This window comes from Molossus molossus, unplaced genomic scaffold (assembly GCF_014108415.1).
Source record: "Molossus molossus isolate mMolMol1 unplaced genomic scaffold, mMolMol1.p scaffold_m16_p_6, whole genome shotgun sequence".
Classification (NCBI taxonomy): Eukaryota; Metazoa; Chordata; class Mammalia; order Chiroptera; family Molossidae; genus Molossus; species Molossus molossus.
Window position 1 is genome coordinate 88,116,320 of NW_023425399.1, and position 16,668 is coordinate 88,132,987.

Genomic DNA, 16,668 nt, shown 5'->3' on the forward strand with positions numbered 1-16,668 from the left:
AAATCCATGGGTATGGCTCCATACACGCTGAAATGTGCACATCCTGTTGCTCCCCCACAAACCCTTCAGCCCTCAGTGATGTACAGTTCAGCACCCATGGACCAGATGGAAGAGTCTGGCCAGAATGGGTGACTTTCAAAGGCATCTATACTGACACTGTGCTGTGTTTACATAGGAATTTTTGCACAGCAGATGGTGGTTATCCTGCTCTCTGAAGTGTTTCTGACTTCATGCCTGACGCTGGAGGGTGTCCTTGATCAGAGACTACAGTCAGGTTTTTCAGTTTTAGGAAATGAAGGTGTGCATATTAAACACCAGGGCTTAATCGTGACAGTACCAAAGTGTTCATGACATTGACCATGATGTTATTTGATCCTTGGTGTAAATTTATTAGATTTTAAAGTGGCAGGAAAGATTCTGCTTATTTCTGTGGGTTTGGTGCCTTCTGCTGCCCCCCCCCCACTTCCTATTGGCTCCTTCTTTGTGTGTGCCCACCATGCATACCCATCACATGTGCCTGATGCGTGTGCCTACCATGTGTGCCAGGCATGCACTGAGCACATCAGTGTGGTCTCATCCTCCCATCGGGCCAGGGAAATGGGTATGTCCCCACCCTTATATGTAAATGGAGCTCAGAATTTGAGGTAGGAAAGAAAACAGCTCACGTCCTATTTCCAAATGGGCATGTCTGGGAGTCGGGTTCTCTGGGAGAGGGGCCATGATTTTGAAAAATGCAGAGTTGAACAGAAATTCTCAGGTTCTAAAGGCATGCATCAAAATATCTAAGTGGTCTGACTCCAGTCCTCTGAAGGTGGAATGCTTTTATAACTGGGACTGTGGCAGAACGAGGCCTGCCTGCAGGAGATGTCTAGGGCCTGGAGGTAGAGAGGCCCCAGGGAAAGTAGGAAATCAGCAAAATGTGTTCTCATGCTGGCCTCTCCTTCCTGGCTCTTTGCATTCCTTGCTGGCACCTCTTTTCCTTGTCTCTTATCCATACCTGCTCTTGAGAAAGGACTGAAAGCAGTGAGTAAAATACAGGGCCGTGGCATGTCACTGCCTCAAGGATGGGCTTTCTAGGAAGAGGCCAGACACTCTGACCAAATCAAAAAAGCGAAGTCTGAATTGTGGAGATTCCAGTGCCAACACAGCCAGTGGGGAGAAACTTGGTGGGTGGCTAAGGGCAGGTGCAGGAGAGCCTTTGGGGGTTCCATTAAGTCTCCTCTAGGCCAGGTGAGTCTTACCTCTCAGATTGGCAAGCCCAGGGCACCAGGTTTATTGGCAAACCAAAGCTTCTGGTGATGGGCTTTTATGCGGCAGTTCAAGAAGCACAGCCGTGGGTTTTTACATGGGTTTTCCTCTTTCCTAACCTTTGCTCCCTCTCTCCTGAATCTGTGTTTCCTCCTCTTCCTTCCCTTCCATCTCCCCCCTGCCGGGCCAGCAGCGAGGCCAGCCCTGCCTCAGAGCAGAACCCCACTGGCCAGGAGAGTCCAACCCTCTCATCTGCCTCCAGCGCCACCTCGAAGGAAAAGCAGCTTCCAGCCAGCACTGCAGGGGGGAGCCCCTGGGGCAGTGGGTCCTCCAGGCCCGGCCTGCCGCCCCACCCCAGCCCTGCCTCTCGGACCTCCTCCACCGCTTCTGGCCCCCCGAAGGCATCACCGACCATAGAGAAGCTGCCCTATGTGCCCCACAGCCCCTTCCACCTCTTCTCCTATGACTTTGAGGACTCTCCCTTACCCACCAAGGAAAAGGAAGCTGAGGCCCAGAAGGAAAGCAGGTAGATCCAGCCCGCGTGGAGGCTGGCGTGAGGTTAATCCGGGGGGGCAACACAGCCGGTCACCGCATTGCTTGTCTCGTCTTCTGCTGTCTGTGTGGATTCAGTTAGAGCAGAGCACAGCTGGGCGGGAACTAACTCCCTGAGCACTGACCGAACACTCACCAGTAGTTAGGCAAGATGCACAAGACAACTGCCATCGGCTCCCATTAAGGGGCTCTTTTGTTGTAATACGAGGACTAAAAATGGGTTTTAACTGTAAGGTTTGAACATTTGCATGGTCTGACGTAATCTACACATTTTGCACCCATCTGTCTGGCGCAGGGTCTTTTTTGACCTGCAGAATTCAGCCAAGTGCTTAGGCGAGCTCCACGCAGTGTTTTGAGCGGGGTGTCCCTTCCTTTAACAGTTGCTCTGACTCTCTCCATTCGAGCACATATTCTGCCTCTGAGCCTTACAACTTCCGGTCTTTCTCTTCTAATAGGTGGGTGCCTTTATTTTCTTTCCCTTTTGCATTGCTTTCTGTTTTTATTCTAATGTGTGCATTTTTCTTTTAAAGATTGCTCATAGCTTCCCAGGAGATGGCAAACAATTGCAGTTTGAATCACTTCGTGGACTTTGATACAAGTACATTGCTTAAAGTGTGAACCCTTCAATGATTCTTATAGGAATTGGAGAGGAGGGGGTGGAGGGAGGCGTATAAATCAACTGCACAGGGGATTTTCAGCCGTGCTTGTCAGCTTGCCTGTGTGTCTGCCCTTGACTGATGCCTGGGGTAGAAACTTCTGCAGAGCTGGCAATGGGGAACATAGGGTTGTACATTTTGAGCAATCAATTGTCCAGAATCAATAACTGATAACATTGGTGGCCAGTTCCATCTTAGAATAAGAATAATACTTGCTAACATTTATTGAGCATTTATTAAGAGCCAAGCCCTGTACTTTCCACGAAATCAGTCCTTTAAAGTATCACTTAACCTTTAAGAGATAGGATCTGTTACTCATCCTTATTTACAAAATTGAGGCACAGAGAGGCTATTTGAGTGGGAAGTGGTTTCCACCCCAGGCAGCCTGCTCCAAGCCTGGTCCTATCCTGTACATCATACAGGCCTCTCTGTTAGGCAGTCGACGTCACTCTCTCCTTTGTGGACTCAAAATAATGCCTAATCCCAGGCCCTAACCCCGGCCGCCCCCTGCCAGGGGTTCTACAGGCAAGTCCTGGTCAGTAAGACCCTTTTGTCAGACAGTCTTCCTGGGAGACCCTCAGCCTCGGTGCCCAGCAAGAGGTTACACCCTGTGAATGAAGCTTTACAGGACCTGAGCCTGGAGAGCAGTTCACACCGCGAAACACCCCGTCGCTGTGGGTGTCAGATGTCCCTTCTGATAAACAGAAGAATTAATCTAGAACTGTCATCATCAACCATTTTTGCTTACATACAACCTAAAAGAAATTTGAAATGTCCCTCAAAGTTTTAAGTAACCTGTCTAGTTTTTTTTTGTTTTTTCTATTTATCATAAGCTTAGATAGATATAAAGGACGTAGGTTATCTATTGTATATGTGCTTTAAAGTTATTTTTGTCCAAACCTCGGGGCTGTGGATTTAACTGATTTGATCATGGGAAACCCCTCCATCTGCCTAATTGGCAAAGCCAGTCCTCAGTCAAATGAGACCGTCAGAAACAGTCTGACATGTTTCAATTCAAGTAAGCTCATATGTGTCCCTGTGACAGCCTTCTTTCTTCTGAGGTCTGACTGACAAGTAGGTGGGTGGTGGACACAATGTTTGGCTCTGAGTTTGTCCCTGGACAAATAAAACATGGCCTTCTCCCCCTCAGGATTTCTTAAGGAATTTCCTCAGAAGTGATGCTTCCCTGTGTCATTCCTCTGCCTGGCACCCTGGAGGTCACATCTTAGAGCCGTGTCCCACACAGGTTCAGCCCGGGTGAAAATGCCCCTCCCCCCGGAAGCGGAAGGCAGGTGTGGATGGGGAGGCAGGAAAGGAGGATTGGGAAGCCCTAGGGTGGCCACAGACAGACCCATGTTAAGGAAGAGCAGGTATGGGACGTGAGGATCTGAAAGTTCATGTCCTCCAGTTTCCAGTGGCCCTGCACACCTCCAGGAGTCTGAGCTCCAGTCCGAGCACCTCCAGACAACAAGTTCTCTACCAGTCTCTTCCAGGTTTAAAATTCTGGAATGGCTGTGATCTTTCCCACCATTTTCATGGATTGCCCCCAACGTGGCTCTCGTGCCCTGGGGAAACAGTATCTATGAGCAAGTTAAGAGCCATGTACTTCACTGGAATAAAATGTCTTGGCAACTTCGCCTTCCCCAGCAGGGTGCTGTTAGCTCATGATGGTGACCCAGGACTTTCTGGTGGTGTATGGGGCTTTCCTGGGACCCAGGGCCCTCAGACTTGGTCTCCAAGTGTCACTACTCCTGATAGCCCTGAGGGGATAGGGGCAGTCGAAACATAGATCAGTGAAATGAATACACATGGAAACTTCGAAAAGCAGCCATGTGTTTGTGAATGAAGACTGACTTCGATTCACCTGAGAAAAGTTTACAATTTTTAACTATTTCACAGAAATTTATTTTTTGTAAAATAGTTTCTATTTTTTCTTTTCTTTTTTAATTAATTAAATACTTTTTATTTTTTAATTTTATTAATTTGTTTTTGTTACAGATGTTTCTCATTTTTCCCTCATTGACACCCTCCTCCCCTCCCCCCACCCCATCCCCAGCTTTGTTGTCTATGTCCATTGGTCATGCATACATGCATGTGAGTTCTGTGTTTTATCTCTTCCCTCCCTAACCCCTCCTCCTCTGAGGCTTGTCAGTCTGTACCCCACCTCTATGTCTCTGGGTTAATTTTGTTCATCAGTTTGTTTAGTTCATTATATTCCACAAATAAGTGAGATCATGTGATATTTGTCTTTCTCTGCCTGGCTTGTTTTGCTTAGCATAATACTCTCCAGGTCCTTCCATGCCATCTCAAAGGATAAGAGATCTTTCTTTCTTACAGCTGCATAGTATTCCATTGTGTACATGTACCACAGCTTTTTTTTATCCACTCATCTACTGATGGACACTTGGGCTGTTTCCAGATCTTAGCTATTGTAAATAGTGCTGCTATGAACATAGGGGTACATATATTCTTTTTGATTAGTGTTTCAGGTTCTTAGGGTATAGTCCTAGAAGTGGGATCACTGGGTCAAATGGCAATTCAATTTTTAATTTTTTGAGGTAACACCATATTGCTTTCCATAGTGGCTGCACCAGTCTGCATTCCCACCAACAGTGTACTAGAGTCCCCTTTTCTCCACACCCTCACCAACACTTGTTGTTTGATGATTTGTTGATGGTGGCTATTCTGACAGGTGTGAGGTGATACCTCATAGTTGTTTTAATTTGCATCTCTCTGATGATTAGTGACATTGAGCATTTCTTCATATGTCTCTTGGCCATTTGTATGTCCTTGTTGGAGAAGTGTCTATTGAGTTCCTCTGCCCATTTTTTAATTGGGTTCTTTGTCTTCCTTTTGTTGAGTTGTATGAGCACTCTATATATTTTGGAAATTAACCCCTTATCTGATGCATCATTGGTGATTATGGTCTCCCATATAGTGGGATCTGTTTCAGTTTTGATGGTTGTTTCTTTTGCTGTGCAGAAGCTTTTTAGTTTGATGCAGTCCCATGTGTTCATTTTTTCCTTTGTTCCTCTTGCCTTAGTTGTGTCAGTGAAAATTCTGAGACGTATGATGTCTGAGATTTTGTTGCCTGCATTTTCTTCTAGAATTTTTATGGATTCATGAGTTACATTTAAGTCTTTCGTCCATTTTGAGTTTATTCTCGTGTATGGTGTAAGCCGGTGTTCTAGCTTCATTTTTTTGCAAGTAGCTGTCCAATTTTCCCAACACCATTTATTGAAGAGACTGTCTTGACTCCATTGTATGCTCTTGCCACCTTTGTCAATATTAATTGAGCATATTGTCTTGGATCAATTTCTGGGTCATCTATTCTGTTCCATTGATCTATCTGCCTGTTCTTGTGCCAGTACCAGTCTGTTTTGATTACAGTGGCTTTGTAGTATAATCTGAAATCTGGTAATGTGATCCCTCCTACTGTTCTTTTTTTTTAATTCTCACCCGAGGTGCATTCATCTTCAGATAGAGGGAGAGGGAGAAAGGGAGGAAGAGAGAAAGAGAAACATCAATGTGAGAGAGACACATCAACTGGCTGTCACCCATATGACCCTAACCAGAGCCAGGGACAAACTGCAACCCACATACATGCCCTTAGCGGGAAATGAACCTGGGTCTCTCTGGACCACCGGCCGATGCTCTAACCCCTGAACCAAACCGGCCAGGGCTGTTCTTCTTTTTCAAGATTGCTGTGGCTATTTGGGGACTTTTCTGGTTCTATATAAACTTTTGGAGTATTTGTTCTAGTTCTATAAAGTATGTCGTTGATATTTTGACGGGGCTTGCATTGAATCTATAGATTGCTTTGGGTAATATGGACATTTTAAAGATGTTAATTCTTCCAATCCATGAACAAGGTATATGCTTCCACTTTTTTATATCTTCCTTTATTTATTTTTTTTCAATGACCTGTAGTTTTCTGTGAAGAGGTCCTTTACTTCTTTGGCTAAGTTTATTCCTAGATATCTTAATTTTTTTGCTGTGATGGTAAATGGGATCGTTTTTTTAGTTTCTCTTTCTGTGATTTCATCATTGGTGTATAACAATGCCTTTGATTTCTTGATGTTAATTTTGTATCCTGCTACTTTGCCAAATTAATTTATCAAGTCTAGAAGATTTTTCATAGATTGACAGGAATTTGAATACTGTCTAAATATTGTTTGTTCCCATTCATTTTCTGATGGTCATGTGCTATGATTTTGTGGGTCTGTCTGGCCACAGATTTGACAGATCAAATGGCTACAATTAGATGGGTTATTTGCATAGAATAACAAGCTGAGAGTCCAGGCAGCTGTGACGTGATGAGGGCGCAGCCTGAGCCCCGGTGCTGGTCTCCCTGAGGACTCTGCTGCTGGTGGCAGCCACCTTCCCCTCCTGTGTCTCAGTGTGTGCTGCCTTCTTCCTTCTCTCCCTCTTCTTCACCCCTGAGTGTTCTCCCTCCTCTGCTTCTTCCTGTCTTTGTATGTTCTTCTCATCCTTTGCTTTCCTGCCGTCTCTGGCCTGTGGTTTGGACATCTTGAAAAATTAAAGCAACACTCAGAGAAATAGCTATCCTGTTGGACTTGTAGAGTGTTGGGTTTTTTAAAGAGAAGGGAAAATAAATGCCAGAAACCGAGTCCCGTGAAGGTGGTGTGTTCACAGAGGAGGACAATGGAGTAACACTGTGTGATCTGGGTCCCCATCTGCCTGGCAGAGGACCTGACACTGAGCACGGGCCTCGCACGTGGTACCAAATCAACAAGAGAAACAGCGCACAAGACTTAGCAACACAGGAGAGATTTGGGGAAATGTACATATTTTATTTCTCTGTAGTGTAATTTATTAAGACAAATGAACATTTTATCTGTATTCTACTTTTTAAAGTAGATGATCTGTTTTTTTCACTTTTTTTTCCTACACAAAGTTGTGATCAAACTTGATGTATGTTATATCCTGATGTTTTAATTCATTCATGTGTATATATATGTGTGTGTGCGCATGCGCATGTGTGTGTGGTGTGTGTGCGCACATTGTGTGTGCGCGTGTGTGGATACACACACATATATGCATAAACATTTCCCATGTTATCACTTAAAAGTAGGCAGTGATTTCTAATGGTTGCATAATACTCTGTTGATGAACACTATATCATACTTTCTTACCCATTCTTGTGTTGAGGTCCCATGTACCCAAATACAACCTGCCTAACTAGTTTAGGGAAAGGAGTTGGCTGAGTAAATTAAAAGGCATAATTCTCTGAAGCTTGTTATTTGTAATTAATCATGAATGTCCACCTCCGAGCAAGGGTTTCACATGCTGATTTGTGTTCTGGGAATACACTGAGTGATGATGACTAAATACAAACTGCTAAAGGACATCTATTCTGAAAAACAAAGAAAGCTAGAATTTTTCAAGTCTCAAAACTTGTCCAAGAGGATTGGGAAATGATAAAAGCTCATTTAAATCTAGTGGCTGTAATTTTGGTTCTGGGGAAATATTGAATGAAAACAATACTTGTACCTTTAAGCAACAGGCTAACCCAGAAGGCCTGGGGCCGTTTTGTTCTTGATAACATGAGATGATATCTAATAATGAGATGAAAATCGTCTGGCATTTCTACAAACCTTGGATGGATTTGTGCTAATTGTACCACCAGGAGAGGCAAGAAAAATCTTCATGATTCAAATAAAGATAATTTGGATTCTAATTTATGTTAGTAAATAGTTTGACTATACATTTTAAAAGGCAGGAAATATGAGCGCCTTATTTAAACCCTTTGTCATAAATCCTGCTGCCTAATAGGTTTGGACTTTGGGAACCTTCTCTAATGAGAAATAACCAAAACAAAGCAGTTAGTGAATTTCTTTATGTTAGTGCAATCACTAACAGTGTTAGCATTTCCAGACCTGTTTTCTGGAGAAAAGATTAAGATAATTTGCTGTTACTTGTTTACTGACTTGAACTCATTTCTCTGTCTCCCCCTACCCCCCAACTTACCCCTCTGCACTCTGTAGATACAACAGCTTTGGCAACCACTCCTACCACACTTCAAGACCTCCGTCTGGATCCTCTGTGCCCACATCTCTCTCACCCCCACAGGAGCCCAGGTCGGAAAGGTGGGTTTTATAAGAAGCATTCTGACGGCTTCACTGGCCTCCTGTAAAGGGGATCCATTTGATTAAGAGTGCCTAAAGGAAAAGTATAAATTAATCCATAATCTGAAGTATTTTCCTTTACAGAATATAGCCCAAAGGCAAGACTATTTTCTTTCTTTCCTACTATTTAGTAAGTAAATATTTTATTAAAGAAAAGTCGTTATCACTATCTGATCTCCCCACCCGCTTGCCACAGAAAGTATAAAACTGGTTTTGACAAAACATTTAAATGTGAATGTTTTGATTGCCTCGTCAAAAACTCTTCTAGATCTAGTGTAAGCTCTGCAATTTGTCGTATAGGCATCAGTTTTCACCTTTGAATGATTCATTCTATGTAAATCAGTGGGTAGTGGGCCCATTCAGGTGCTGTGTAATTAATCCAGGACCTACCAGAAGAGAAAAGAATGATGCGGGTCCATGGAAGGAATTTAACTTGGCAAGAGTATTAGACCACCAGAAAGTAACTTACTATTACTCCTAGAAGCGAGTGATTGCACAAGGATGTGTTTACAAGGGAAAGGTAAGACCTGTTATTTTAGAACAGTTAAAAACAGTTACCCTTATATGGCAAGAGTGCTGGGTTAGAGAACACTGGCCAAGGTTCCAACCCACCGAGAAGTTATTTCATCCCTGAGGGTCAAATGCCGACGATGCCAACCCTTACCTTAGAGGGTGCTTTTGATGAGCAGATGAAAAGGCACACATGAACGTGTGAACTCCACCCTGTGGGTTCAGTGAGAAGTGACAATGTATGATGATGGAGTATAATGCCCAACGGCTCATGGTTGATCAGAAATCTAGACATGAGCAATTCCCAGGGATCACTTGCCTCACATCCTGAATTTTAAACAAATTAAATCTCGGTTGGGCACTCTGATCCTCTCCTGTATACTGGAAAGCGGGTTTGGCTGAGTGCTGCTGGTGATGAGAGATTTGGTCAGGATATAGAGCAGGCGAGACCTTACAGCCCTGGGAAGAAGGGCTGTCCAATGTGGTTTGCCTGGCCACCCATCAGTGTTCATTTCTGAGATGGTATATAAGCCCCATGGTATCAACTTCTCAGGTTCCACAGCCCAGTGTTGCCCTGGGCTGGGCATATTCAGGCTCAGGTAGGTCTTAGAAGTGAGGTAACAAGGTGATTATCCTGAAGACACCCCCTATTCTTTACCCCGGGGCATCTCTTCTTGGGGTCAGCTGAGGTTGCCTGTGCTCCCAGAAAGGTCACTAATAAAGAAGATCCTTGTCGTATGGGATGGAGGGTTTGGAGTCAAAGTGAGGAATATTAAAGTCTGACTGATGTTACACCAGACATCTTGCACCTGCTAAGTTTCCAGCTCCTTGGGAGTGGGAATTAGGCTCCATACATTGCTGTGTCTGCCATAATACCCAACTCTGGCTATGCGGAGCTGCAGTCAACGCTGGGTAATTGGGTAACTTCCCCACTTGTTGGTTGAGAAACCTTTTAGAGGCCCCTGAAGGTGAGAAGTTATAAGGACAGGAGGTCTACAAGTTTCTGAAGTCCTAGGCTTAGGGGGAAGTTCCTCCCAGTCCTAAAGGTGAAGCCCACCTCTTTCTGACTCCTAGGAACCCAGGCTCAGGTTTAAGCTGGAAGGTCCAGGAGGGCAGGCTCCTGAGGGACTCCTGTCTGTGTCTCCTCCCCTTCTTGATCTGGCTGAGCGTCGCCTGGGGGAGAAATTAGAGGAGGAAGAGTAGGGCTGGACCTGGATTGCCCTGGGAGGGGAGGTTGGTCTTTATCCAGAAACCACAGGTTGTTCAGGTTTTAAAGCAGCTGGTGATGTCTTTTAACACATCAGTGAATGGAACCAGAGGGGCGAGGCTGCTAGGACAGGGGCTGCTAGAAGCTGCCTCCAAGTCCCAGAGCTACAACCATACCCAAGAAGGCCAGTGACCCAGGCGCTCGAGGGCGAAGTGGGTTTGGGCAGACTCTGCTGCCTCCAGGGGGTGGGAGCAGGAGAAGTGGAGTGAGTGAGGAGTCAGGCTTGCATGTGGATGTTGGAAACCAGGAACTGAGACAGAAGATACTGGAAGGAAAGCAGATCGAGGATGGAGATGTTCAGCCTGGGATATGCAAAGTGTGAGGAGTCTGTATGACATGCAGGGAGATGTGGACTCAGCCATCTTTGGCTTGAAGAAGCCACTGGATGAAATCCCTCTGGGGAGCCCACGTGCTGAGACCTGGTCACTGGGGAATAGCAGTGGCAGGAGGCTGTTCTGCGATGCCTGTGCCCTCTTACAGTGCGTTTCTGTCACAGGAGCTCATCACCTTTGCCATCCCCTGTATCCACCAGTGAGTCAAGTAGCTTCAAAGAGTCTATTGCTTCTTTCCATTTGCATGGTTTTCAACTATCACTGTCTGTGGCTTTGAAAAACCATGTAATAAATCATCTGAAACATTAGATGTGCAGTTTCATTCCGAAGACCCGAAAACCACCAGCCCTGGACGCATCCCCGCCTCTTCCTCTCACCTTGCTGGCTTACATTCTGTGACTGTAACAAAAGAAAAATAAGAGGGGTTTCCAACTCTAAATTATATCTACTCCGTTGCCAAAGCATACCAGGTGCATTTAGGATAATATGTGTTTTTGTATAGTTTAATGTTTTCTTTTTCATTTTGGACAAGTGGATTCTTTAGGTGTCACCCATAATCTATGTTCACATTTGCAAGTATTTTCTACCCTATGAAGATATATGATTGTTTTTACTGAGGTACATACTTCAGTAGAGTGTGTAAGATTTATTGTGGAAATGTTTCACATATCCATATTTTATTGCAACCAAAAAGAAACACTGTTTTTCTTAGGAAAGACATTGAACTATAATGAACAATAGTTGCATTTTTTGCAATAAGAACCGCATCTTCTGTTAACACACCCCCGACTACTAAGCAGTGTGCCAGGGCCCCGTGTGGTACTCGGAGCTCTAGAACTTCATTCCCTTGGTTTAGAAACAAGAGTCACTTCTCAGAAGTCCTGGGAAAATCAGGCCAATCAAAACTCCCCTTCACCGCGGACATTACTCCTGAGCATCAGCATTAGAATTTCCCGTAGTTTCCCCAACCGCATTAGTGTGTTGGATGTTAATAAAATTTGGAATGCTAAATTGATCTAGGAAGGAAGGAACTGAAGAAACAGTGTACAAAATTAAGTCAAAACAGGGGGAAAAAAGAATCCATCTCCACATCTGCTATTACAGCTTCGTTTTATAGGGCTCTCTTAGAAACAGAGTGCAATGTTCGTTTCCATGACATTGGTACTTGGATGGTGCCAAAACAAAATAGGCAAACCAGGATAATTTGCAAAGGCCCTCGGGGATGCAAGATGCAACTGTGCACTGAAAGCCAACTTTTAAAATGCTTCAATTTCGAAAATGTATTTTTTGAGTGGAAAAGTTCTAAATATTTCTTAAAGGGGAACATAATTAGAAGAATAGTCGAATCATTCCTATTCACGTATTCGAATGAAACAAACAAGCAAGCAAACAATAATCACACCGCATGAATCTGTGGTTGTGGGAAGTTGGGAAGGGCAGATGGCATCCTCTTCCCATCCCTGCGGGGACATCTCCATCTTGTGGGTCTTTTCAGACATTGGTGGCCGGAGACTTGTTTGGTGTTGTGACAACAGCTGTGACTGTGAGGGAAAAGTAAGTCCATGCCTGGAACTGAAGGCAGTCCATCTTTGTGGGGGCCTCCAGAGTTCACTGACCCTGGGGCCCGTTTTGCACTGAGAGGAGGGACATGAGCAGGTGCACATGCCGAGTGCTCAGTGGGAGCAGAGTGGAGGAACCTCCGGCTTAGATATTAGGGGGCCAGGAGGACTGCCTTGTGGACATGTTGAGCTACAAGCTGAAGGACCAGTATGTGCCTTAAGCATTGAGTCTGTTCTCTTTCCCACTTACAATAGACTACGTACTGTTCACTGCCAGTGATAATCACCTGTCTGTTTCATGGATTAATGTCAAGAGCCCTTTGAAGAGTTTGGGAATTGTGTGCCTTGTAGAGTCATGTGAGTGGAGAGTTTCCTGCTCCCTGGAAGACTGGGAGCCCAGATATAAGGACTGACACTCCCCCTTGGGAGTCACGTGGAGAATAAAGGATGCAACGTGACATTTTATTTTATTAATTTTTATTCTGGCTTTACATGTGCCAAGTATAGCATTTAAAAGGTGTGGGAGGGTGAAAGGGAAGCCCCTCCTACCCAGTTATCCTTCCCAGAAACAACCGCTCCTAGCAATTTCTTATGTAAACTTCCAGAGATATCTTATGTTCATATAAACATATGAACATGGTTGTCATACCTTTACAAAAATAGTAACAACTTCACAAGCTATTCTGCATCCTGCCCTTTCACTTAAAATATATATCTTGGTTCTTTCCATAGCAGTGCTAGTAGCTGTTGTATTTTTAACAGTTTTTATTTTTTTACTTTCATTTTTGTTAATCCTCACCTGAGGATAGTTTTATATTGATTTTTAGATAGAGTGGAAAGGAGAGAGGGAGGGAGGGAGAGAAACGCTGATGAGTGAGAGACACATTGATTGGTTACCTCCTGCATGACCCCAACCGGGACCAGGGATCAAACCAGCAACCTAGGTACATGGCCCTGACTGGGAATCAAACCCGCAACCCTTCAGTCTAACCACTAAGCCAAACAGGCCAGGGCATTGCTGATTTTCTTTTTTAAATGGCTGCACCATCCTTGTTTCTCTGGGTGCTACTTCGTATACCCAGCCCCATACTGATGGGCCCCAATCCTTTGCTGCTACAAGTGATCCTTGTCCATCGGCCATTTTGCCTGTGTGTGATTACCTCCAGGAGACATTCCCAGACGTCAGTTTTGTCAGTCATGTGTTTGTGTAATAAATTGTGATCGACTTTTGCCAAATTGCTTTTCATAAAGATTGTGCCAGTTTTGGTTCTCAACTGCAGTGTGTGAGAGCTTGTTCATGATCACTAAGCTGTCTTTTCCTTATTGAAGTAGATCGGTTCTTTATCAACTGTGAGAGGCATAGCAGTGCATTCCCTCAGCCATCGGTCTTTTTACCATGCAGACCAATGTAAATTTTATGAATTAAATGTATTAATGTTTTCTAACTTCTGAGTTTAGTGTTCTTCCCAAAGAAAGCCCTTTCTCCCATTGTTCCTTCTAATACTTATGTAGCTACAGTTTTCACATTTAAATATTCTATCTGTCTGGAAGTTACTTTGGCATATGGTGTGAGGCAGAGATCCAACTTACATTTTTGTACTTTGGATATCATTTATTGAATAACCCATCATTTCCCTACCGATGTGTCATATACCAACAGGAATACCGAAGCATCTACGTGTCTGTGTGTTCAAGCTGTTTTCTTAGGAGCAGCTCCTGTGTCCTCCTGGTGTCCACCGCCTCTGGTCAATCACTCTAGGCTATCAGAAGCTCTCCTTCCTCCCAGCACTTGTCTGTCACATTCAGTTAGTAGTCTTTAGAATAAGACTGGATTCTGTGCTATCTTGAAACAGCTCTGCTATCTTGTCATCTGCTGCTGAGTTTTGTGTGGGCATCGACAGAACGGGAATAAAGAGCACGGAGTATCTGGGGAAGCTGGGACCGAGGAGCTAGAACTAGGAGAGTGGGAGCCTGTCGTGCTGAGCGGTGACTTCTCCTCCCAGCTCAGACTCCCACGTGTGGGATCTCACATCCTGTGACCCCTTCAACACCCGTCTCTGCCTCTGCTGTGGTCACTCCTTCCTCGGATGATGGTGTTTTCATGCTTTTCTACTTATTTTCAGTTACGGTAGCTCTTGTCGTTCTTACCTGCACGGCAGGATGGTTGACTATTGCCCTGAGTGTAATTCGCAGCTACCTATATCTTACTCTTTCTGATTTCCTCCTCCACGGGACTGTGTTCTGTGCAGATCTGAGTGCTTGTGTCTCCCGTTCTAGCTGACATTGGCTTTTATTGTTTCTTGCCATCACTAGTATGTCCCTGTGCCTTGAGGTTCTACTTGTCTGGTTTTCAGATCATTAGTTTTTTTCAAATATATGACCCATGTGTCTGTCTGGATCCCAAATACTTGTTGACTGTTTCATCACTTGATCTACACAATTCTTTAAAAATTTTGTGTCAGTGGAGTCAAGAGCTCCACTGTCCAAAGGGGCTGTAGTTCAACGTTTTTAACTTTAAAAATTTAAATATTATTTTAGAGATAGAGGAGGGGAGAGGGAGAGAGAGAAACATTGATGCAAGAGCAACACATGGATCGACTGCCTCCTGCATGCCCCCCGCTGGGGATCAAAGCCACAACCTGGGTGTGTGACCACAGTGGGAATCGAACTAGCAACCTTTCGGGGCATGGGACAACGCCCAGCTAACTGGGCCACACTGGCCAGGACTAAATGTTTTTATTTAAAATTGATCAAAGTAGATTAAAAAAATCACTGAGAAAATCCTGAACGGCGTGTAAAATGGAGTAAAAGGCATGCCTTTTTATGAGATCACAGTTAATGGTACCCAGGTCACAACTGCCGACAGGAAATAAAGGGCATCACTGCAGATGTCTCCCTACCATTAAACAACGAGGCCGTGAGCTTGCACTGAGCAGGAGCAGCCAGACTCCCCCTTGCCTGCTGCTACTTCCTGATAGCAATCTCGTTACAGACAATGAGTTCCTGCAAGGCACAATGTGGTCCTGATTAACTGATTGTGTTACATCCAAAGTGCAGAGGAGAAGCACCGGTCAGTTGACAGAGTGAGTTTATAATAGGGTCTGGCTCCCTCATGGCAGTTTTATGTAGCAGCTGTGGGCGTCAGGGAACCTGGACTCTGTGTCAGCCCTCTGCCTTTTGGGCGGGGGGAAGAAGGGACTCTGGGTTCTCCACAGATGCTAGAGATTCTTTCTACCACATGTGTTTTGGGTTGGACTCCTCCTCATCATTCCTACTACCATAGATTTTGCTCAAGATCTACGTCATGCCCAGACTGTATATTGCAGTGGTCTATGTCTTCTATCCCTTCTGAAATGCAGATCTGAGCGGGTGACCTTTTCTGCTTAGAAACCTTGAATGACTCCAACTGCCTATCCATGCAGCCCAGGCCGATCACCATGACCTAGAGGAGCTCATGTTTGGGTCCTGTATACATCTTCCCACTTCCCCCCACCCTCCCTGTGCTGCAACCCCACGGGAATGTCACATGAACATACCAGGCTCTCCCGAGGCCCCTTACTTCGTACTTGCTCTGCCCCTTGACCAGCTTCCTCCTTTCCTCATTTAGTCAATTCTTTGCGTCCTCTAAGATCCAAGTAGTCGATATCTGTCGTATAAGAGTCCACTGACTTCTTCAGACAGAATGAATTATAACATCTTCTTGGGTTCATATTCGGCTATTTCAGCTCTCAGCCCTTTCAGTCATTATGTGTCTATACATTTGTTTCTAAATTGGGGCTCACAACCCTACATGGACTGAGGGGTCCTGCTTCGATTCCTGGTCAGGGCACATGCCTGGGTTGAAGGCTTGATCCCCAGGAGGGGGTGGGCAGGAGGTGGCCAATTGATATTTCTCCCACACCGATGTTTCTGTCTCTCCCTTCCTCTCTCTCTCTCAAAAAATCAATATAAATATTTTCAAAAATGGTTTGGGGAAAAAGTGTTTTTTTTTTATTATCCTCACCTGAGGACATTTTTCCATTTTTTGTTCAGATAGAGTGGGAAGGAGAGACAGGAAGAGAGAGAGAGAAACATCGATGTGAAAGGGACACATCGAGTGGCTGCCACCCGCATGACCAACCAGGGCCGGGGACAAACTGCAACCGAGGTACGTGCCCTTAGCGGGAACCGAACCCAGGTCTCTCTGGACCATAAGCCAATGCTCTAACCGCTGAGCCAAACTGGCCAGGGCTGGGGAAAATTTTTATTAAGACAAGCAGGACTATGCGTAGGAAAATCCACGTTCACAGGAATTGTAAAGTTATGTTTTTCTTTGCAGGGAGCACTTTGTACTGTTCCCATGTTCCTGCTGTTCTGCCGTTAGGGCTTCTTCACTCTCAGGCAACAGCCTTTTCT

General features: G+C 44.8%; 1 protein-coding gene across 9 annotated transcripts in view; it reads left to right on the forward strand.

The window, feature by feature from the left end:
• FHOD3 (formin homology 2 domain containing 3) overlaps positions 1-16,668 on the forward strand; it is a 466,045-nt gene that overhangs the window by 335,620 nt on the left and 113,757 nt on the right. For 8 of the 9 annotated variants that reach the window (XM_036245756.1, XM_036245757.1, XM_036245762.1 and 5 more), the window contains exon 11: positions 8,465-8,566. In XM_036245756.1, the coding sequence (XP_036101649.1) occupies positions 8,465-8,566 (102 nt within the window). Of the gene's footprint in view, positions 1-1,441; positions 1,775-2,180; positions 2,256-8,464; positions 8,567-16,668 lie in introns of all 9 variants that reach the window. The other variant, XM_036245763.1, reaches the window with a different exon arrangement.